We start from the raw sequence: 25,290 nt of genomic DNA, 5'->3' as shown, positions 1-25,290 counted from the left end.
ATTTTACTATTATTTGCAATTAAAAATAATTTAAAATCCAATAGAATTCCAATAAAAATTATTTTCTAAGTTGTTTTTAATATAATTTCAAAATGCAAAGCACTGATTAGTCTAAAATCAATCAATTATGGCAAATAAATACCTGTAAATATAGTAGAAGTGGCATACCAGATCAAGGAAACAAAGTTTTTTAGGCACTTGACAAATTCAAATCACTAAAAATATAATAATATAAAATCTACAAATTAATATGTAGTATGGTGGTTTTACATATTTTAATATGGAGTATATATGGACTAAATACTCGAAGGACATGTTTGTTACCGTACTTTACCAGCAATGTCCCTGGTATCATAAATATTGCTTGTTTAGCTCAAATCACTCAGAAGGCTGGTCAACTGGATATACTGTATATTCTAAAGTAAACCAAAACTGTCATTAAAAAGGCAATGTCTCCATCTCTGTTATAGTTGACTGCTTAGGATGTCCTGTCTGTCCGATTTGTTCTATTTTTGTTTGTCAATCTGCAGTGATGAGCCTGAAATGGCACAGATTGAGTTATGGACAGTTATGGATCAGAGGTCCGACCCACATGCACTAGGCATGCAGGCTAATTATTTGCTAATTAGAGCATTGGCAGAAGGCTTTTAGAGTTTATATGCCTCTCCCACTGCATCTGCTTCTCTGTTTGTTTACTAGAAGTCAGTTTTGGAGTATTAAGAGAATACATAATTAATCCAAAAAGTAAAATTCATGTTGTTCCAAACCCATATGATTTCAATGGAATACAAAAAGAAAAATAATAACTCTTTTTTTTTGTTGTTTTACATAAAAAGAATGTCATATGTATTTGGAATAAAAAGAGTAAATAGTGAAAATGCATTTGTCTTTGAAATGCAAAAAAAAAAAAAAGAAGATTTTCTCAGAAACAAACTGAGGTAGAAGGAAACTCCATTACATTTAATGGCAAATAAGTTCTTTTGATAGTCAAATAGGATTCAGTAGAAAAAAATAGTAAATTGTGGGACTAAATGAATCCAGTAGTATTTTGACAAGGATTGATTTAATGTATTGTCTCCTATATAGCATGTAATTGGAGGACTTTATGTTTAAAAATGAAAAAGGCAAAAAATGGCCAAAGCTTTCTGATCAGCAGGAGACCCACATTTTGAAAGAGTGGAGTGATTATGAGGAAGAACTTTGTGGATGAACTTTTACCGCATGACCTTAAAGTCCTGGGTGACGACCTTCTGACAATAAAAGAGACCCTTTTTAAGTCAAGTGAATGAAACCACCAGGCAAAAGACTGAACAAAGAGAATAATAGAGGTTGCCTTTCTGCTCAACGCCTCCTGAACTCACATTCTCTATGATTTCCATATTGTTCTTACAATCTGATGCATAATTGCTTTTATCAAATAATTATGCCATTTGATTTTGGCACTGTCACTTCCCCAACAGGATTCTGTGGCAGATTACAACCTAACTGCAGTGTTTCAGACCATTAGTACTGGAATAATTCCAAACACGTCATTCAGGACTTCGCTCTCTGTGGTAGAGCGAATGTTTTGACAGCAGGTCACAGCAGGTCAAGACATGATTTAGCTGCTGCGAGAGGAATTTTAAAGATTGATCTCTCTTTTTGAAGAAGCTGTCCTGTTTTATAGCTGATTTGAACTTTTAACCAATATTTGCAAGCCAAATTTTGAATAAAAATGCCATGTTTTAAATCCAAAGTTGCAGAAGGTTTGAGGACTTGAGAACTTATAAGACCTCCTCTATCTGTCAGTTTTAACTTGGCTTAAAATCGATAAATACTGTATATTCCTATTGCTATGAATATACAGTGGCATTCCTGAAATTCAAAATATAGTATAATAATAATACTAATAATGAGATTTATGAATTTTATTATGTAAGATGAATAAGAAATATTTCAGATTCAGCACTAGGTCACTAATCAAATTATAACATTTTTTTTTTTTTTAAGTATTATATTAATATTTATTTTAATATACGTATTATTTATAATAAATATTTAAATTCTTATAATTAATATATGCATTATTTATAATAATTATTTAATTATTAATTTAATTATTTAAAATAAAAGCAAAGGGAGCATAACATATACTAAGCTTCTTGATTTTATTTTCATATCTTTGCAAGATGTAAATTATATTCTCACCCAGTTCTATTCTGCTAAATGCATCTATAGAACATATTATATACAGAAACAATGTGTATTACGAAAAGTGTTATACTAACTTTTTGAAGTTTATTTTTTTAACCCTCCATTCAAATTGTTTTCCTGAAAATATAATTTGTAATGAAAAAAAAGTATAAATGCAAAATACTTCTCTTGACTGTTTTTATTCAGTTAAATATTTTTATGAAGCAAGCATATTTATTCATTCTGATGGAATAAACTGATATTTTTTCAGCAGATGTATCAGAAGCATATGGATTCAGATCACAGAAGAAACTCTCAGAGAACATAGACTGGTCGTACGCGGGTGAGTGTTGAATTCTAACTGTATTTACGTTGTTCATTATCTCTGCATAGTGATCATAGCGATTAGACTTCAGTCTGTATAAAAGGCCTGCCAGAATTTCTATAGATGCACTCTGAATCTGGTGAATGGTGGTATCTTCCCCCATGCCAGTGCAGGTTTAGGGATCATCTTTGTCTAAGCATGCAGGGCTTAACGCCACAGATTAAACTCATCCGTATCTAACTGGGCTTTCCGGGTTAATATGGCCTAAATTACAGGTCCTGTCTGATCTCGCCCAGCCAATGCATATCAAAGTTTACAGGGTGTGTTTGGGCTTTCATGAACTATGACTCCAAGTTGTGGATCCTTTGTGTTGTTCATCTCTGCTGAAACTGACTTCATGCTATGTTTAATCCCAGTATTTCCATGGAAAACCTGATTTGATTTGATTTGATTATTAATGTTTATTAATAATAATAATAAACATTCATTTATTATTAATAATAAATTGTTTTCTGATTAATTTTTTGTAAAAAAGTGTATAGGGTCGGCAGAGACCCGAGGTATGTAAATGTGTAAGTATTTTTTCCTGCGCAACTATATTTACATATCTGATGACTCAATATGTGCAATGCATATTTTTTCCTCAAGGTGGCACTGTTTGATACACAATGATGACGTGATGTTTCACTCTACATAATAACCGCAGGCATAAAACAAATGAATATCATCAGCAAAAATTGAAGTGGTTTGAATGGCTTTACTGCAGAGCAATTACTATACGCAATGAAATATAAATGTCACTGCCATTTGATGCTGGATGTGATGAATAAGCTGCCAGTGATCAAAATATTGAATATGAAGTCATTGAAAACGATAGTTTTGAGAATATGGTTGAAATCGTGAATATGAGGCAGATGCTGAATGTATTGTGGAAGTGCGCTCTGACGATGACAGCGATGGTAAAATCATCTGCTCAAACTGAACCCTTTTAAGTTTCAAAAGGTAACGAAATATGCTTTATTTTATTCTTCTGTAATTGTTCTTAAAATATCAAGATAGTTTTTTGCTATTGCAGTAGTTAAAGATCCATCCGTTCTGGATATATAGGTCCGGGTCGCTAAAGACCCGAATATGTAATAATGATTGGCGAAACATTCATGAATTTAAGGGTTAAGTGTCTTTATAATATAGTGTTTGACAGTGTAATCTAAGTTTAAAAAGACAAATTATGAGTTTTTAGATGCTTTAGGAGACATATTGTACACTTTTGGTTGTAGTAATTTAGTTTTACATAATTTCCAGGATTTTCTCTGATGCTGTTTAGGCTGTTCTTGATGCCACACCTTTAAGACTTTATGCAAATGACCCATTGTGATTGCCTTTGAAATAAGTAAAAACGCCCAGGGCAAGTCTCTTTAAATCTGGAGGCTTGTATTTTAGTGTGTTGAAGGTTGTAATGTCAATACAATGACCATTTATAAACAATTAGCATGTAGCATTTTAGTTTTCATGCATTGAGGAAGGAGTTTTGCATTAGAGTATATCTTTACAGAACATCAAAAGACCCTTGCTAATATAGAACGTTCTCAGAAGTTTGGCTAACGTTCTGGTAAGGTCCTCTCAAAGTTATGAACAAACATTCTTCCAGTAACAGTAATAGAATGTTGGTTTTTTTAATAACTTTCCCACAACATTAGCACAAAAACTCATTAATGGAATGTTTTTCTTAAATATTTAGTTGGATGCCCTACTGAATTTTTAAAATGTTACTGCTTTTTAGTTTCAGATGGTTCAGAGAACATTAAAAATAACATTCCCATAATGTTTGCAAAGTGATCAAATGTTCCCTTAAAGGGATAGTTCACCCAAAAATGAAAATTCTGTCACTAATTACTCACCCTCATGTTGTTGCAAACCCGTAAGACCTTTGCTCATCTTCAGAACACAAATTAAGATATAACTGCTGAATAAATTATGTTATTATTGTTTTCTCTGCGCGCAAAAAGTATTTTCTAAGCGTCGTAAAATTACGGTTTACCGATGTCCTTGCTACGTTTCCGTGCGTTGGTATATCGTGGTAATATCATTGCTGTCTATTGCGGGTCAGAGAGCTATCAGATTCCATCAAAAATATCTTAATTTGTGTTCCAAAAGAAGAACGAAGGTTTGGAACGACATGAGGGTGAGTAATTAATGACAGAATTTTCATTTTTGGGTGAACTATCCCTTTAAGGGAACATTTGATCACTTTGCAAACATTATGGGAATGTTATTTTTAATGTTCTCTGAACCATCTGAAACTAAAAAGCAGTTTTTTTTGGTAAACTATCCTTTTAAAATATGGCCATCAGTGCAATAAGGCATCAATATGCGCTTTAATAAACAGCCAATATGCTAGTAATATGCTTGTTAGTTAAAAGTGAAAATTGGTCCATAAAATGAAGTGTTACCTAATAATAATATGATGGTTTAAAATGTTTAAAACAACCAATAAGCCACTTAAGACTGTGCATTAGGGTGATTTTACCAAATATTTTACGTAACAGGGTTTTTGAAACTTTGTTTTGTGCCTAAAAGCAGCTTTTATTTCTTCATTCATGTATTGTCTATGTTCTGATGTATTTGTACTGTATTCTACTGTATACCAGATATACACCAGTGTTTATGACTCAGCTGGGGGTGTAATGCAGCTATTGATATGCTAATGGCAGTGACCTAGAACTGCTGGTGACCTGGTTCATGGGCTTTGTTTTTGTGCTGTAGGGACCTCCAGAGAGAGGACTCGGATTAACCCACCAGCAAACCACTACATATCTAATGATGCACCTGTGTGTCTGTGTGTTTGCACTGAAGCATGGGAGCATCCTCTGACATTTATGAATGATTTTAAGAGGTTTATTTATCCAATTAAACTCCATTTCCCACAGGAACGCTAAACCAAAATAACTGGGCAAAGAAATACCCGTCATGCAACAATGCCAAACAATCACCAATAAACATTGAGGAGAGTCTGGCGCAGGTCAAAATTAAATTCCAGAAGCTGAGATTAGAGGGATGGGCGGAAAAGACATCAGACTCCACTACAGTAAAGAATGACGGGAAAACAGGTGAGAACAACTATATTTTTAATATCAACCCTTTTGTGCATTGTTTCAGAGGTGAAAAAATCCAAATCTGACTTGATGTGAATAGACATTGACCATTTATTTCTGTAATGTGTTATTTGTCTCCAGTGGCCATTGATGTGGGAGGAGATTTTTTTGTGAGTGGAGGGGGTCTCAGGTCCAAGTTTAAGGTGGGACGTATCACTTTCCACTGGGGCCTGTGCAATGCCTCCTCTGACGGGTCGGAGCACGGCCTCAATGATGAAAAATTCCACCTGGAGGTATTTCACATAATAAAATAATGTCAATTCTAATTTATATACAGTATATTTTGTCTATTTTTCTTTCAAGTGTATTTACTATATGTCTATTTATTTATATAATTATTTATTTAATTTTATGTATTTTATTTATTATATTTATTTCATTTTATTTATTTATTATTTTGATTTTGATTATTTATTAAGTCACTGCATAATAAGAAGGATAATGTACAGTCAGCCATTTTACCATTTTCTGAATGCACATTATCTCTTACTTTTCACTGGAAGAGTGAATGTATACAGATGATGATTAGCTATTTTTTGTTTCTGGTGCAGATGCAGATATACTGTTACGAAGCAGATGTTTTCAGTGGCCTCGATGAGGCCCTCAGCGCAGGAGGAAAGATCACAGCGTTGGCCGTGCTGTTTAAGGTAAGTATGGAAGCTTTGTATATATACTTATATTTCAGTAATTTCTTTATTGTTTTGAATTAAGTTTATTATTCTTACCCTGTAAACAAAACATGTCTAGTTAGCTAAGAAAACAAACTTAATTCCTCATTTTAATCACGACTTAGATATTTGTTCTGGGAAACAAAACAAAATTCCTAAGGAAGAGATTTTCAACATTTGTATATTGTGTTGCTGATTCTCCCCAACATACATCAAATTAATAATCATAGACAGGCTTAGGCGCTCTTCGAAGCCTCACCACACCCCCGCCCAGCATTTAGCCTGAGGTACAGAGCATTTTCAGAAATCCTCGTCTTCACACGGATGTTTTGATGGTAAAGACTGACAGGACTTGATCATAATGTGTTGCTAAATCTTTTAAATATGTAGGTTTTTCCCTGAGGATATTCTGGTATACTTCATGAAGTTGTGTGCTCGTGTATATTGTGTTGTTTTGTCAGTTTACTGCTGCATGTTTTGAGAGTGTAGCTTGTATGAACATGTCTTATTTTGAAAGCAGATATATGTGGTTAAGAAAAGAGGCAGCAAAATGTGATTTTTTTTAATGAAAACTCAAATCCGTTTAGTCTAAAGAGCAAAAAAAAACACTGAAATAATGCTCAACAAGCACATGTGCAGTGTTCAGGTGTCCACAATCTTTTGGCCATTAATGTAGGGTAGAGTGGGGGAAAACGCCCCCCTACTGTTTTTCCCAAAATAACCACAAGATAAAGTCAAGATAAATTTTTATTGTAACTATGGACTACGTTGACAAGAGTGATGTAGACGTATTCACTATGAAGCTTACACTGGTGATGTACCGGAGAGAAAACGGATTTCACAGTAAATTATCTAATTTTCAGCAATAAGAAAAAAAAGTGTTTTAAAGCTTGTTGTTTTGTAGAAAATCACAGTTATATATGATATGAGAACAATTGGGCAATTACTGTAGTTATTCTGTTCTGAACATCAAATTCTTTGTTTTTCCATCAAATGTATTTTAACTAGTTGGTTGAATAAAAAAAAATTGGATTTTATTTTTAAAAATTACCTCAAGTTAGCGTCAGGTAGCTAGTTAGCTAGCCAGTTAGCATCAGCTAACAAAATGTTTCAAATAGGCTATTATAATTTTGTAGTTTATAATTATTGATTATATTCTTTTTAATTTTAAGCAAAAACTGTCTATACTCTAATTTTGCTGTAAATGTTTAAAGCAAATTTCTTTGTCAGACTGGGGGGCATTTTAAACGCCCCCTTGGTACAAATTACATTTTTGTTAAAAATCTAATAACACGAAAACTCTTTTTTCATACATTTGTTTATTTTATGTCATTGTCACTAAAACTATAATAACTTTTCTGAACACATTTAACTTTTGTACACAGTCCTTAAGGGGAGTTGTTTTCCCCCACTCTACCCTATCATGTATCATGTAACTGCTAAATTTGTAAAAAAAAAAATGTATGGTTCTCTTCACAGATAAGCGCTGAGGATAATGAAAACTACATGGCCATCATTGATGCAGTCAACAGTGTCAGCCGTTATGGTATGTGCAGTATTCATATATACAGTATATTTACAAGTGTCATATTCTAGACTTTTGCAAAATATCACAGGAAAATCCTGATTCCACAGACCCCATGAGCTGTGTAAATAACGACACAATTTTAATTTTCATTTAAACTATTCCTGTTTTCTCTTGTCAGGAAAGAGTGGACCTGTCTCTCCGTTCACCCTGCAGGGTCTCCTGCCCAACTCCACAGAGAAGTACTTCATCTATAACGGCTCTCTGACAACCCCACCCTGCTCTGAGACCGTGGAGTGGATCGTCTTCAAAAACACGGTGACCATCTCAGATGTTCAGGTCAGTATAATGGACCGTTTTAGAGCAGTGACCTGCTAGCAAATATTTCTGGAATTGCATGGGTTATATACAGATTTAAAGGAACCGTTCACCCAAAAATTAACAATCTGTCATCATCTAAGGCTTTCGAGCTTCAAAAAGGGCACAAAAGCATCATTAAAGTGGTCCATACACCATATTCCAGATCTTCTGAAGGCATCTTGACATATGTCCAAACTTTCTTTGAATTGACTACTTTTATGATACTTGTATTTTGATTTTTCAGTTGTATTACAACTGCTTGGAAAAGAGTGGCCAGCACATTCTTTAAAATTTCCATTGGGTGTTCCACTGAAGAAAGAAAGTCATACAGATTTTGGAACAACATTTTTGGGTGAACTCCTAATTAAGGCTTTGACACAGCAGACGACAAACAGTGGAGACAGACTATGTTATTGAGCTCAATGTGCTGACAGATTGAAAGATGAGGTCAAAATGAGACAAAACACTTCTGATAACAATTGTTTATATCCACAAACACATTTCACCCATAAATAATGAAAATTACCGTGTTTTGTCTGGGACAAATTCAATGAATAATTCAAAACCTAAAAGAATTTCACTGCCAAAAAGGGAATTTTCCTACCTAAAAATCCTGAGGCCATCTTCACTTGGACTGATATTGTGACTGTGGTGTCTATTTGTCATTTGGCGTCTGTTGCGCAACACTAACTCTGTGACACACACACTCTCAGGAACTAAAAACAATTAGCTAGAAATGGCACACAAGCCCAAACATGATGGTACAAATATCAATTAGAATTCAGAGTGTTATCTTAGTTTGACGATATGGTCCGTTTAGTTTCCTGCGTATGTTTTTACATTGGATCTGACATTTGAGTTCTTAGAAATCTGTTAAGGCATGTCCAATAATTATAATATTTGCTGTGCTTTTGGCACTAAATACTAAAGTTCACACAAAAAGGAAGCCAACTCCCTCGAAAAGAGGAAGACAACAACATTTTTGATCATTGTAATGTTGGATGGCACACATTCAAAAGCAAGCTGTCATTAAATGGAATTAGAGGGAGCGAGCGTAGAGTTACATGTCACAAAAGACTTTAAATGCTTAAATACGGCCTTTGTGTTGTGTGTCATTCAGTCTGGGGCTATTGCCCTTGAGTGACTTGCAAGTCGATACAAGCTACAGTTGAAACACATGGTGAAAGCAGGAGTTTTACCGCAAGGTAACAAACCCACACCTGTCGACGTCACAATGAGAATGACATTGACTCACACACATTAAAGAGCAGCTTTGATGTCTGAACACAATAGTGGACGTCTCGCCGCTGGGCTACACTGTGTTTGTTTTTGTGATGTATAGAGATTCAATAGTTATGTTTTAGGAAGGTACGTTTATGCCTCATAATGAGGTTGTAAACAGGATCATAGCAGTTTATCATCACCTGTAAGCTACATCATCTTTGCCAACTTATAAAATTTATATAATGAAATATTTATATTTACATTACTGTCCGTCTGTGTATACGTAGTAGGTATTCTCAAGTGAATCTTTATGCAGGTTACATCGATATGCCAGTAGCTGGCGCAAAGTAACTGTCTTTATGAGTGAGTCACTGAATCATTTACTTAACCAATTCATTCAGAAACATTGATTCGTTCAGGAACGAACAAGTCTTTCATAATGAGTGAGTAAGTGAATCATTTTCTCAAGCGATTTGTTCAAAAACACAGATACACTCACACATGGACAAGTCTGTCTTCATGAGTGAGTCATTGAATCATTCACTAAACCGATTTGTTCAAAACTATCTGGGGCCCAATTTGCATACCATCCACCCTAAATGGTATTTGAGATTAGTAATCTTGAATGCTATTTAGAGTGGATAATATATAAACTGAATCATCAACTCAACCAATTCGTTCAGTAGCACTGATTCATTCAGGAATGAACAAGTTTGTTTTCATAAGTGAGTAAGTGAATCATTCACTCAACCAATTCACAGATTCTTTCACAGATTCATTCAGGAACAGACAAGTCTGTACTTATGAAAGAGTAATTGAATTCTCTCAACCGATACGTTCAAAAACACATGCATCCCAATTTGCATACTATCCAACATAATGGTATTCAAGTTTGTAATTTTGAATATTATTTAGGGTGGATAGTATGCAAATTGGAGTATTTATGAGTGAGTCACTAAAATATTCACTCAACCAATTAGTTCAATAACGTTGATTCATTCAGCAACGGACAAATCTTACTTCACGTGCGAGTCATTGAATCATTCACTCAACCAATTAGTTCAAAACACTGGTTTATTTAGAAATGCAAATGTGTGTTGCTTAACTTTTTAAGAACAGCGTGCGCAAGACATTTGTGCAATAGTTAAACACATCTGTCTAATGCAAGTTTACATAGAAATAAATGGAACTTCTTGTTTGTTAAACTGTTGTATAGAAGCAATATCAGATGCAGGATACTCTTGCTCTGAATATCAACATGGTGGACAGACTAATGGAGGTAGTATGAGGGGAATTTATTTTATATGACAATACTAGCTGCTTTTAGACCCCTTCAGATGACAGAAACAGTTTTGTTTCCAGACTTGTTGTCTAATCTGTGTAACTGTATGTGTCCACAGCTGGAGATGTTCTGTGAGGTGATGACCATGCAGCAGGCTGGATATGTCATGCTTATGGACTACCTGCAGAATAACTACAGAGAGCAGCAGGAGCAATTTATGGGACAAGTCTTCTCATCCTACACTGGCGTCGAGGAGGTCCACACTCCTAGTGCGTACTTCACAAACACACGCATAAACAAACTAGGGAAGTATGTGTCTGGAATCATTCACTCTTAAGGTCTTAAAGCATTCAGGCAGTTTTAGGGTCATGGATCCAATTAGCCTCCAACATGATTCTAATCTCAAACAACTGCTTCTCAATTAAATAAGGTTTCTATTTTTATACGATGAAGCCCTCCAGACATTTTCCTACTTCCTATTTATAAATATAGACAGACATTTGGCCCATTTTTAGCCATATGCAATGCTTTCATGACCCTTTATGGATGATTCCCACTCATTTCACAGCTGTTATATATGAAGCATTACAAATAAACTGACGTAAGATTTTAAAAATCCAACAAAAGGCTGTACTTATTTAATTGTTGATTTTTTTATGATAAATATATAAAACTGTCACCCACAAGGTTTTGGAGGCAAATGGTGCCTTAATTTCTAGATTATTATAATAATTTAATCATTACTATTTAAGCTGCAAGTTAAAAATGAACACTGTCTAAATTAAACCAAATGTATATTTTAAATTTTTGGCTATATATATATATATATATATATATATATATATTTGACAATAATACATGCCTCTTCAAAAATATAGGTGCACAGGACTGTAATGTAATTACAGAAAATGAGTTGTGTAGTGTTCATGTTTCACAAATCGATTGCTCAGTCCAACCTGTTCATTTTAAAGAACCACTTACAGATCCGAACTGGTTTGCTCTCAGACTTTCCGCTTTAGCAGATCGTTGGTGGAACATCGATGCCCCCATTTCAGATTCCTCCGCTACAGGGTGAACTGGCACGTTTGGCACGTGGGAGTTGTTTTTACAGAGGCCATCGGCAATGGAAAATGTCCCACTTGTGTCCTTTCAAACACAGATACGCTCCAACCTGTGTCTAAGCTTAAATCAGCGCCTGGGGAATGTCATTTACAACCTTAATGCTGCATTATTACTTTGTAAAGACTGACTGGTTACTTATGACTTCATTTAAACCTTGGGAAAAATTAAATGTGAGGGTGGCAATGTCCTTAAAAAGATTTAAGGGCCAATATTTACTCTCATCAGTTTGGATTATTGATATTCTTTGTTGGATTTGCAGTTTCCTGTAAGTGTTTTACTATATATATATATAATTCTGATAGGCATCCTTCATATACTGAGTGACTGTTGCAATCTCAGAATAACACAAAAAGGGAACATAAAGCCGAAAGCAGCCAGACAAACCAGATTTGCTTAACCTCTCCTTCACTGTGCTCACAGTATTAACAAGGTTTACTCACCACTATTCGGTCACATCAATCTCTCTGCCTCTCTCTCTCTCTGTCTCTAGGTCATGTATCAAAACAGTTTTGAGTTGCTAGGAAACTGTCTCTTTCTGTTTGCCCCCTCACTTGCACAGGCTGAATTCAGTTCAAACTGTTCACACCTAACAGACCAAAATTGATGTTAGCGTGAACTTTATCAGCCTTTACTTTCCTCTTAATTTATTATCCTCATTGTGTTAATTGAAAGTGGTCTTTGTCACTTGCAATTTTAATAATTAGCTGTTCAATCATAACCTTAGACTTTAGAAGTTTGTTTGAGATGAATGCAAGACATGACCTGTAAATGCAACTGTTCACTCCCAAATGCAATTATGTCAGCATAGGGACTTTTGGGATGGAACAAACTCTACACAAAATGACATGGAGTGAAGAGAGCATCTAACATGACAGTAAACCAAAAATAGTAATAATTATAATAGTAATAATTATCTTTAATACCAATAAAATGGCATAGAAAGACAATTAATATGTGTTGGAAAGTCACAAAGTTCTGCATATATTCTGCCACAATCCACACAAATGTATAAAATTTAGACACATATTACACACATAATTATACATAGTTTTCTTTCGTAAAAATGAGCAAAATTGAGATGAATCAAAATCAAAAATGGTTATTGTTTGTTACAGGGTTAACAAAAAAATCTCTAATCTATTAAAAATACTTTTGAGTACCCTGACTGGAAATCACTTTTAAGTATTCTGATAGTAGGCAGATTTTTTCATCTGCGGGTGCTTTCTGCCCTCTTGTGTTAGAAGCTGATGGGTGGGGATACACCAGAAACGTTACACATCAGTATGCTTTGCTATTGAGAACAAAATTATGTGGACTGTGAACTAAACCAGTGATAAACCAGTCTATAATCTGCCATAATCTGACCCAATAGCTAGTAAACACATTTAAAATGTTACAAACCAGCATATTAGAATGATTTCTGAAGGATCATGTGACACTGAAGACTGGAGTAATGATGCTGGAAATTCAGCTGTGCATCACAGGAATAAAGTACATTTTCAAATATATTAAAATAGAAAACAGATATTTTAAATTGTAAAATTATTTCACAATATTCCTGTTTTACTATATTTTTGAATAAATTAATACAGCTTTGGTGAGCATAAGAGACTTACAAAAACAAAATATCTTACAGAACCCAAAGTTTTGAATGGTAGTGAGTGAAGTAGAGAAACCTCTTTTCATCTGGCATCATGCTTTTTCATAATTTTCTGTTCATTTTTGTATAATGTAAGAAAAGATTAAATTAATTAAATTAAAAGAATAATTTTAATACTATGTGTTTTGGTGTGTTTGCTGTTGTAGTTTGTAGTTCCGAGCCAGAGAATGTGCAAGCCAACCCTCATAATCACACCAGTATGCTTGTGATCTGGGAGAGGCCACGGGCTGTTTATGATTCGAGCATAGAGAGATACTCCATCACCTACCGGCCGGCCCAGGGCATTGATGAATCGGCCTTAGAGTACTTGACTGATGGAGACCAGGATGTGGTAATTTATTAACTTTTTGTCATAAACATCAGATATTAATGAACACATCTTGAAAATCAGGCCTGCATCGTCAAGGTCACCTTATATTTGACCTTCTAGAAGTTGAATAACATCTGATAATCAATTGTAATTAATTTAGTTTTTTCCACCACCAGGGGGCGATCATTCAAGACCTGGTGGCCAACACTAGTTACAAGGTGCAGGTAGTTGCCGTGTGCACCAACGGTCTGTATGGCAGAGTGAGTGGCCAGCTGACCGTGGACATGCTCCTGGATGATCCTGGTAAGACCAATCGCACCCGCCGCCCTCGCATCCGTGGAGAATGAGTTTACAACACTCATGCCCCACATAGTTTTAGTGCAAATGTTAGACAAAAACCTCCAAATGTAAAAAAAAAAATCCTTTGCAAACCAGTTACCTTGTCCAGAAAATGGTGTGGCATCATTTAAGATTTATGAAGAAATGGACACAATCCTTGAGTGGTTTACAACTTTTAGCCAGAAACATACTTTACACAAGTACGTGTTTATGTAAACATAGATTCGAATGCCTGACCTATATTGTAAGAGCATGTGTCCTATTGAACATACAGTTTGTGCTAATGGACCATGTTCTCCAGGTATTAAAGACTTTCTGACACATTTTTTATTTTAGCGACACACAAACTTGAGTTTGCATAGCTATGCTCACGTATTTGCATTTGCCGTTTGACTAAAATTCAGTACTGTAATGTATGCTGTTAAATCAGGCTGACACAAAACGATTGCACATTTGAAAACAACTTAATAAATTGCTGGCAATTTCAGTAGAATATTTTAACTTATAAAAATGTTTTCATTTATATTTATTTAAATGTTTTCATTAGTTTGAACTGTAAAAGGAATTTCTGGTTTTAGGTAGACTTTTTTATCTTTTTCAGTGTTCTTATACATATTTGTCGTCTTAAATGATTTTCCTCTTATTCTCTGTCTGTCTATCTTATACTTTGTCATCACTATCTGCATTTTGAATTTCCTTCTATATACTAAAATTGTTTTCTGTCTCTCACGAATACTCACGATTTCAATGGACTATTTGTGCTTTTTGTGTTCTTTCATTGGAATGTTGGGTCTGTATTTTGCTTACTGATTTATAATAAACTTATCTGTCTCTCTGAGAATCCCTGTCATCATATTTCAGTGTGCATGGATATATGTGTTGTCATTTTCCAATGGTCACACATTTCCTAAGTCACAAGACATTTTTTCATTATTATGTGAAAATATGTTTGAGAGTGGATTGGGTTTACATCAGTAAAAAGGGGCCAGTCTATCTAATAAAATCATATATCTTCTACCTTTTAATGTCTCCATGCTTCAAAAACCGATCTTGTCCACATATCACGAAATCTCTGGGGTCTTTTCCACCATATTCTGTCATTGAGTTTGATCCCATGACAGGTAAGAGCCTGTAAGAGACTGTAAGCTCTCTCTATCCCTGTGTGCTGGGAGGCTTTTTAATGCATGAAGGTGTCCAAACTCTCCTGTTGTGTGAACAATGTATGTAATAAAAAACTGACCCTTTGACCCAAAGATTGCTCCTTTGTATTCTCTTTGTATTGAAGAATGATCTAAACAAACTTCCTATTTGGTGGTGGCCTGGTTGACCTTTCCTTCCTTCTTAACCTCAGTACTCTCAACAGCAACAGAGGAAACCAAATGCCAAAAAAAGTCCCTTTAAGGCATTTGGTTTGTCATTGAATACACATTGAAAACCAGTTTGTGTTTTTAGTTTTGTTTCCCAAACATGAGCATTTCTTTGTCCATCAAGGATGAAATTGTAAGCACTGACTGGTTTTCAAGTGTTTCTGAGGTGTGTTTGTGTACATTATGTGACACAGTTTTCAAAATTATTTTATTAAATGAAAAGACTGACTGAAAATATTGTCACTATTGGATATGTTCACCAGTTATCTGTACATTATACAATAGTTCAATAAAATACCAGATGGTTTAGTTTCAGTGTCAGACATTTTATTTATTTATTTATTAAAGAGCATACAGATCATACTTACCTGTAGCTGACTTTTACTCATACAATGTTTTAACTCATTTATGTCTGGTTAATTTTCAGAAACAGACAATGACTCCGACTCATTTGAGTATGATGAAGAGGTAAATGTCAACATTACTTTAGTGTATAGTAACTTAAGTGATTTTATTCTACAATAGAACTGAACACGTCTTTTCTCTCTGTCCATCTTTCTTCTATTTCAGGAAGACTATCACATCAATCCCTTTTTGATCAGACCTGGCACAAATCAGCTTCCATATCCCTTCCAAACCACTACCATCGGCCCAAGAGTTACTAAAACACAGCGCCCGGTCCATCCAGTCTTCAAGACAACACCAAGGACTCATGAAAGAAGACTCCCGGTAGAAGACTCCCAGAAGACTCATGATCCTTATTTTCCAGCAGTATACACAGATAAACCTACTGTGAAATACACAGACCAAACTACCGTCCTCGCAACCATAACCACCAGTTTTGTTGTTGATGTACATACCACTAGACCAGATGGCTCCAGCATTGTAGCGGGTCTATCCTCAGAGTCTGATGGCCAAAGCAATACCTTCACAGATTCTCCAACAAGCGTCACCCCTGAAACAAACATCATCCCTGAAACAAGCGTCACCTCTGAAACAAACGTTACCCCTAAAACAAGCAGAACCCTTGAAGCAAGTGTTACCCCTGAAACAAGCAGAACACTTGAAGCAAGTGTTGTCCCTGAAACAAGCAGAACCCTTGAAGCAAGTGTTACCCCTGAAACAAGCAGAACCTGCATCGTCAAGGTCACCTTATATTTGACCTTCTAGAAGTTGAATAACATCTGATAATCAATTGTAATTAATTTAGTTTTTTCCACCACCAGGGGGCGATCATTCAAGACCTGGTGGCCAACACTAGTTACAAGGTGCAGGTAGTTGCCGTGTGCACCAACGGTCTGTATGGCAGAGTGAGTGGCCAGCTGACCGTGGACATGCTCCTGGATGATCCTGGTAAGACCAATCGCACCCGCCGCCCTCGCATCCGTGGAGAATGAGTTTACAACACTCATGCCCCACATAGTTTTAGTGCAAATGTTAGACAAAAACCTCCAAATGTAAAAAAAAAAATCCTTTGCAAACCAGTTACCTTGTCCAGAAAATGGTGTGGCATCATTTAAGATTTATGAAGAAATGGACACAATCCTTGAGTGGTTTACAACTTTTAGCCAGAAACATACTTTACACAAGTACGTGTTTATGTAAACATAGATTCGAATGCCTGACCTATATTGTAAGAGCATGTGTCCTATTGAACATACAGTTTGTGCTAATGGACCATGTTCTCCAGGTATTAAAGACTTTCTGACACATTTTTTATTTTAGCGACACACAAACTTGAGTTTGCATAGCTATGCTCACGTATTTGCATTTGCCGTTTGACTAAAATTCAGTACTGTAATGTATGCTGTTAAATCAGGCTGACACAAAACGATTGCACATTTGAAAACAACTTAATAAATTGCTGGCAATTTCAGTAGAATATTTTAACTTATAAAAATGTTTTCATTTATATTTATTTAAATGTTTTCATTAGTTTGAACTGTAAAAGGAATTTCTGGTTTTAGGTAGACTTTTTTATCTTTTTCAGTGTTCTTATACATATTTGTCGTCTTAAATGATTTTCCTCTTATTCTCTGTCTGTCTATCTTATACTTTGTCATCACTATCTGCATTTTGAATTTCCTTCTATATACTAAAATTGTTTTCTGTCTCTCACGAATACTCACGATTTCAATGGACTATTTGTGCTTTTTGTGTTCTTTCATTGGAATGTTGGGTCTGTATTTTGCTTACTGATTTATAATAAACTTATCTGTCTCTCTGAGAATCCCTGTCATCATATTTCAGTGTGCATGGATATATGTGTTGTCATTTTCCAATGGTCACACATTTCCTAAGTCACAAGACATTTTTTCATTATTATGTGAAAATATGTTTGAGAGTGGATTGGGTTTACATCAGTAAAAAGGGGCCAGTCTATCTAATAAAATCATATATCTTCTACCTTTTAATGTCTCCATGCTTCAAAAACCGATCTTGTCCACATATCACGAAATCTCTGGGGTCTTTTCCACCATATTCTGTCATTGAGTTTGATCCCATGACAGGTAAGAGCCTGTAAGAGACTGTAAGCTCTCTCTATCCCTGTGTGCTGGGAGGCTTTTTAATGCATGAAGGTGTCCAAACTCTCCTGTTGTGTGAACAATGTATGTAATAAAAAACTGACCCTTTGACCCAAAGATTGCTCCTTTGTATTCTCTTTGTATTGAAGAATGATCTAAACAAACTTCCTATTTGGTGGTGGCCTGGTTGACCTTTCCTTCCTTCTTAACCTCAGTACTCTCAACAGCAACAGAGGAAACCAAATGCCAAAAAAAGTCCCTTTAAGGCATTTGGTTTGTCATTGAATACACATTGAAAACCAGTTTGTGTTTTTAGTTTTGTTTCCCAAACATGAGCATTTCTTTGTCCATCAAGGATGAAATTGTAAGCACTGACTGGTTTTCAAGTGTTTCTGAGGTGTGTTTGTGTACATTATGTGACACAGTTTTCAAAATTATTTTATTAAATGAAAAGACTGACTGAAAATATTGTCACTATTGGATATGTTCACCAGTTATCTGTACATTATACAATAGTTCAATAAAATACCAGATGGTTTAGTTTCAGTGTCAGACATTTTATTTATTTATTTATTAAAGAGCATACAGATCATACTTACCTGTAGCTGACTTTTACTCATACAATGTTTTAACTCATTTATGTCTGGTTAATTTTCAGAAACAGACAATGACTCCGACTCATTTGAGTATGATGAAGAGGTAAATGTCAACATTACTTTAGTGTATAGTAACTTAAGTGATTTTATTCTACAATAGAACTGAACACGTCTTTTCTCTCTGTCCATCTTTCTTCTATTTCAGGAAGACTATCACATCAATCCCTTTTTGATCAGACCTGGCACAAATCAGCTTCCATATCCCTTCCAAACCACTACCATCGGCCCAAGAGTTACTAAAACACAGCGCCCGGTCCATCCAGTCTTCAAGACAACACCAAGGACTCATGAAAGAAGACTCCCGGTAGAAGACTCCCAGAAGACTCATGATCCTTATTTTCCAGCAGTATACACAGATAAACCTACTGTGAAATACACAGACCAAACTACCGTCCTCGCAACCATAACCACCAGTTTTGTTGTTGATGTACATACCACTAGACCAGATGGCTCCAGCATTGTAGCGGGTCTATCCTCAGAGTCTGATGGCCAAAGCAATACCTTCACAGATTCTCCAACAAGCGTCACCCCTGAAACAAACATCATCCCTGAAACAAGCGTCACCTCTGAAACAAACGTTACCCCTAAAACAAGCAGAACCCTTGAAGCAAGTGTTACCCCTGAAACAAGCAGAACACTTGAAGCAAGTGTTGCCCCCGAAACAAGCAGAACCCTTGAAGCAAGTGTTACCCCTGAAACAAGCAGAACACTTGAAGCAAGTGTTGCCCCTGAAACAAGCAGAACCCTTGAAGCAAGTGTTGCCCCTGAAACAAGCAGAACCCTTGAAGCAAGTGTTGCCCCTGAAACAAGCAGAACCCTTGAAGCAAGTGTTGCCCCTGAAACAAGCAGAACCCTTGAAGCAAGTGTTGCCCCTGAAACAAGCAGAACACTTGAAGCAAGTGTTGCCCCTGAAACAAGCAGAACCCTTGAAGCAAGTGTTGCCCCTGAAACAAGCAGAACCCTTGGAGCAAGTGTTACCCCTGAAACAAGCAGAACCCTTGAAGCAAGTGTTGCCCCTGAAACAAACAGAACACTTGAAGCAAGTGTTGTAGAACCCTTGAAGCAAGTGTTACCCCTGAAACAAGCAGAACACTTGAAGCAAGTGTTACCCCTGAAACCAGCAGAACCCTTGAAACAAGTGTAACCCTTGAAGCAAGCATTACCCCTAAAACAAGCAGAACCCTTGAAACAAGCGTAACCCTTAAAACATTTGTAATCTCACCTTCGAAAGACATTTCGGAGGTTGAGGAAGTGACTCAACCTGTAACCGACTCACACAGCTACGAGGAGAGTTCAGTGACTGTAGCCCCATTGCCTGAAATCCCAATGGAATCAACTTCCTCTACCTTCCCCCCAGAGGTCCCTCTGTGGCCTATAACTGCTAGCTTGCCTTTTCCAACCACTGCCGCTTTCAGCACTGTTCTGTCGCAGACCACCCAGCCGGTGTTTAATGGTGAGAGTGCCTCATATGCCCCCTCTGTATCTGACACTTTGTCCTATGTGCATGCAAGTCCTGTGTCCCCCTATTCCTTAAGCAGTGTGTTGTCTGAGCCCATCCCTGACTGGGACATCCCGTACACTGTTTCCATGCTGGTGTATGGTGGTGCACAGTCTATCGCCCCTTCCCCTTCCTACCCTACCCTATTCCTCACTGGCTCTGTGTCTTATTTAGACATGGAGCCTGTCTCTAGTGGTGATTGTAATGATGATGATGGTGATGATGATATTTTATCTGGGTCCATCTCCGCTGACCCTCAGTGTAGAAGTACTCTTCCCCTTCAAACGTTACCAGAGGCGACTGCTTCTGTGGTCTTCATGCAGCCAAGTTCTGAACATGACCTCTTTGAGTCCCTCAGTATTGTCTCCACGCTGAGCACTCTTGCACATCTCCAGCCTTCGGTTCCTGTTTCTAACGACTACTCTCTGATGACGACAACCCTTGACTCTGACTCGTCGCTCTCAGGTAGCGTTAAGGACTCTAGACTGCTGACGGAATGGGTAGATTCTTCTCTAGTAGCTCATACATTTAGTCAAGACAGTGGTGCATCTACTGAAATCTCTCTGCATGCCTCTTCTAACTTTCTGCTGCCCTCCTCTACTTCGGGACTGTCCCCTTGTAGTGGTCTCTTGGGTGACCCATCTAGTCCTGTAGAACACCATTCGTTTCTGTCCACCTCCAGCACCGGTACTCTTCTGTGCAGCGACGCAGACTTAGACCTCCGCACCGAGGCTCTTTTGTCTTCTCTTCCCATTTCCACCATGCCTTCTAGTGACCCCAGCATTTCTGTTTCAGACACTGTCAGCAGCGTTGCACAAAAAGCTACTGGACAGTCCCAGGGAGCACCTGTTCCCATAAGGTCTTCGACTATTGCGCCAACCTCTACTCCAGAATTCATATTCATACCTACTTCTGTGGTGCCTCCAACTGTTGCACCAACCTCTGCCCCAGAATCCATCTCAGTGGTTGCTCCTGTGGTGCCCCCAACCGTTGCAGTTTCCTCTGCTCCAGAGTCTAGTTCCATGCCTACACACTCTGCAGATGGACAGCTGGAGAACAGTGCCTCGGGCTGGGCTCTCGACTTAGATTGGGGCCAGAGCTCAGCATCAGGAGATGAGAGTATTGTTCCATACATTACCACTGCCACTCCTACAGAGGTACCTCCTGATGAGACAGATGATGGGAACGAGGAGCACTCTTCCTCCTTCTACTTTGAGGGTGAGAATGGGACAGATAGTGAATCTACTGAGTTCAGAGTCACTCTGCGCCCCAGCCCATCCTGGACTCTAAGAGGAAGTGGAGAAGAGGAGAGCGGATCAGGTGAAAACCTCACAGATAACGAGACATCTTCAGACTTCACTATTCCAGAGCGCACTGAGAGGGATTCAGAGGAGGAACCAGTGGAAGGTAAAGCTCTCAGTTGTTGACGTCCATTCCTGAAGGTGCTTCTTGATTTAGACATGTTCAGTGAAGCTTGATCTGTGAAGAGTCTTGAAGTACCTGAGAGCTCTTGCTGCAAGGACAACTAATCCATCCTAAAAACGCCATAACCCACCACAAATGTCACCTAAACAGCTAATACCTCATCCAGAAAGTGTTCTGTAGAAGTTAGTTCACTGGGAAGGTAAGATCGAAGGGCGCACTACAGTGTCCTTAATTAACATATACATCAAATCTGAGAAGTTAGACTAAAGGTTAAAGAACCATCATCTTAATTAGAAAATCCCATCATCACAATATGTGTCTGATTCCTTGTCCCATGTGATTCCTGTGTTCTGTTTTGTGTTGCATGTTCTTCATGTGATTATTTGCTAAAATGTGTATTAGCATGCTCACGTCCATCATCAGAAGCATACCAACAGCATATTTTCCATCTCAAGTTGAATCCAAGACACCTGGTTCTAAATTTAGACTTTACTGTAGAGTTTATGGGCTCAAATTGTAGATTTATCTAGTGCTATATGAATGTCAGTATATCAATTTAAACAGCATGGAGGCATAGAATTTGAGCTAAGATTTGGCTTAGCTATGTTAGCACTGATTTGTTATTCTTCCATGGGATAAGTCATTTCACTGTTTGTCCAGCAGAGAGCAGCAAATCTCTTTTATTTGGTCGCTAGTAGGTGACAGCTGGCAGTGGCAGCATTGTGTTTTGGCTGGGATGCCGAGGTCATCTCAGACAGTACTAGGTCAGGTCTTAATCTTTCAAACGTGTCTGTCTGCAATGAATCATGACCTGTGAACTCTTTAGCTTCTTAGTCAAAACACATTTCTGATGGAATAGATTAAGTGGTGCTATACCAATCCTTATAGATGACACTGATTATAGGGTCTTTAAGAATCAAAGAGAAACTGAGTCAATATCCTGTGTGTCCGATAGCTTGAACTTAATATGTTAAAGAACAAATGGTGGTTTTTAGTGCTTTTATGCAGATTTGGAGTTTAGTTCAAAATAGCACCTTTACCAAAAATGTCATTTTTTATTGTTGCTATCATCCACTGCATTTTTATTGACTGCACCGTTATTGCATCTACATACTGTAGATATTCATTCATTGTTTTTACATTGTTTTAAGCCATTTTTACATTTCTTTTATTTTTTTATTTGTTGATGTTATTTTTTTTTTCAGTTATTCAGTTATTGCATGTATTAAGGCCTACTGGTTTGCAAATGATGTCACTTTAGTACAGTAAGATCAGCATTGATCTGTGTTACAAGTTATGTGAAGTGTGATAGTTCCACTTGTCTTGAAGGTGTGTAAAAATATTTTATAAGGTAAGTTTGTTTGCATTGTCTATCATACATTTTTATTGTTTAATTATCTCAGTGCGCCAAATATGAGTCTAATAGGATACTGCATTTTCCATCAAGAACATTGATTGCTGATGATGCTCTGATCTGAATAGGGTGTTTTTAACCCATAGATGCCAGTAACAGCAGTCATGAGTCGCGGGTGGGCCTAGCGAGCAGCATAGAGCGCCAGAAGAAGGCTGTGATTCCTCTAGCTGTGGTCTCCACCCTCACCTTCCTGGGTCTCATTGTTTTGATTGGCATTTTTATCTACTGGAGGTAAGTCCTATGGATAACAGCATCTTATTTAATACAGAATTATATATTTAATAGAAATGTAAAACTCATTTACATTTTTAATTAACATATATAATCTTTTATAATTTTTTTCATTTCTAATTTGCATACACTTGCTGACCCTTAAAAATTAATACAATTAAATAATATTTACACCATATTTTTGACACGAATAAAGGCAGTTAGTTTATATGTTACCCAAGCATTTTTTTCCTGTGCATTTATCATCAGTCATGCATAGTCGAACAGGATGCATGGAAAACAAAAATATACTTCCTCTAAGACAGCTGCTCATGATTTCCGTCATATTGTTACTAATCCATAATCATAACAATCGTCGATAAGGAGGAGAAGGGGGAGTGGTGTGGCCCCATGAGGAGTGTGTTGTCTGTCTGTGATGGGGGTCTAATCTTGGGCACAGACCCAATCTCACACCCACCGGGTGAGGGACCACCTCAAAAGGAAGCTAGATAAACAAGCCATGATGTGGTGGTGGTCTCTCTGTGTGTGTGTGTGTGTGTGTGTGTGTGTGTGTGTGTGTGAGAGAAACTGCCCAGGATTCACACCAAAGCGGTAAAAATGGTCCTTCCACACCAGGATGGAAGTCTGAAATCCTGTTCACTGTCAGATATTCCCAACTGTGAAATAAGCAACTTTGGCAATCCCATCAAGAACATGTCTCAGATGTGTAAACAGTTTAGCGGCACAAGATTGTACATTTCTCATTCCGACATGCCTCTTGCCCCTTTAACATATTGCTCATGCATGACTTTTTGTTGTTACACCGTGAAGATTGCGAGGAGATTAAATCGGTAATCTTGGAGCCGGTGATTAAATCTCCGATACGCTGATCTGTTGTTTGTGGGCCTACAGGGAACACATGCTGCCAGGCTGGAGAAAGAACCTCCACGTGATTATGTTCAACACAACCAAGTCATGTTCATGTCTTGTTAGTGCAGCCGTGGGTGGTTCAATCTCAGCAGAACATGGGCATGTACGACTGCTTGTCCATCTGTAGCTACATGGTGCTCATTTGGAGAGCAGACAGATGCGCACTTAATGGGATGTCTTGAAACGTTAGCGTTAAATCTGTGTCGCCCATCATTGTGGTCACTAATCCCTTCCAAGAAGTTCCGTTTTAGACAAAACAGTTCAGGAAGTCCTCTGGGTGATCCTGTTAAAAACGTGTTGTGGATTAGACTGAATATGGTTTTTGTGTTTATTTTTTTAAGCTTAAGAGTCCAATCTCCAGCACATATGTGGATAAGACAACAACAAATAACCAAAGCTTGCATGTTAGAACCATAGATTTTTTTCTCTGTTTTTATGAACTTTGTGTCAAGGTAATTTGTGTAGTACATCTGCCTTACATGCTATTCAGTCAACAGTAGAAAAACATAAAGAGTAGAAAAAGTGTTTATTGCTGTTACAGGAAATGTTTTCAGACTGCTCATTTCTACATTGAAGACAGCACATCACCCAGGGTTATATCCTCCTCACCATTGCTGAGCCCTACAGGTAACACGTACACTTTTTCATAATCGTAATAGGGAGTTTCCATTGATACTAATGATATTTGGGTCAATAACTTATGCTCATCTTTTAATTTACTTAAAAAGAAAACACAAAAATGTAATTCATGTACTTAATTACTTGAATACATCTTGTCAGTGGTGACTGTTTTTAATTTCTAAATTAAAAATCATTTTGATATTTTTTTGGGAGGCTTAAATAAAAAAATGTCAAGTTGTGTAACTGTCCTGATATTATAATGAAGGAAAAAATGCCTCATTAAAAATTATTCTAGAAAAGAAGGCATTAAAAGTAGTTTGGCATAACCTATTAATATTATAATTTATTATAGAAAATTATTTCAACAAAACTGCTTTTAATATTTAAAAAACTGTCATGTGGTGTGACCAACTTGCAGAAAAAAAACATGAAATCATGAAATCGTAGCGACGACCTCTACAGACCTTGTGTCAAGGTCAATAAGTCCCTTAAAATAACAGATCAG

General features: G+C 36.9%; 1 protein-coding gene across 1 annotated transcript in view; it reads left to right on the top strand.

Moving 5' to 3' along the window:
• The window catches only part of ptprz1a (protein tyrosine phosphatase receptor type Z1a), a 53,628-nt gene that overhangs the window by 16,220 nt on the left and 12,118 nt on the right, over positions 1 to 25,290 (top strand). The window contains exons 3-16 of the mRNA XM_016474386.1: positions 2,447 to 2,515; positions 5,425 to 5,604; positions 5,731 to 5,882; positions 6,201 to 6,296; positions 7,797 to 7,863; positions 8,024 to 8,181; positions 10,827 to 10,977; positions 13,637 to 13,821; positions 13,977 to 14,103; positions 15,934 to 15,974; positions 16,077 to 16,462; positions 19,872 to 21,592; positions 23,111 to 23,255; positions 24,706 to 24,791. Of these exons, the coding sequence (XP_016329872.1) occupies positions 2,447 to 2,515; positions 5,425 to 5,604; positions 5,731 to 5,882; positions 6,201 to 6,296; positions 7,797 to 7,863; positions 8,024 to 8,181; positions 10,827 to 10,977; positions 13,637 to 13,821; positions 13,977 to 14,103; positions 15,934 to 15,974; positions 16,077 to 16,462; positions 19,872 to 21,592; positions 23,111 to 23,255; positions 24,706 to 24,791 (3,564 nt within the window). The remainder of the gene's footprint in view (positions 1 to 2,446; positions 2,516 to 5,424; positions 5,605 to 5,730; positions 5,883 to 6,200; positions 6,297 to 7,796; positions 7,864 to 8,023; positions 8,182 to 10,826; positions 10,978 to 13,636; positions 13,822 to 13,976; positions 14,104 to 15,933; positions 15,975 to 16,076; positions 16,463 to 19,871; positions 21,593 to 23,110; positions 23,256 to 24,705; positions 24,792 to 25,290) is intronic.

Source organism: Sinocyclocheilus anshuiensis, unplaced genomic scaffold, assembly GCF_001515605.1.
Source record: "Sinocyclocheilus anshuiensis isolate Anshui unplaced genomic scaffold, SAMN03320099.WGS_v1.1 scaffold2044, whole genome shotgun sequence".
NCBI lineage: Eukaryota > Metazoa > Chordata > Actinopteri > Cypriniformes > Cyprinidae > Sinocyclocheilus > Sinocyclocheilus anshuiensis.
This window is presented reverse-complemented; position numbering and strand designations above follow the sequence as displayed.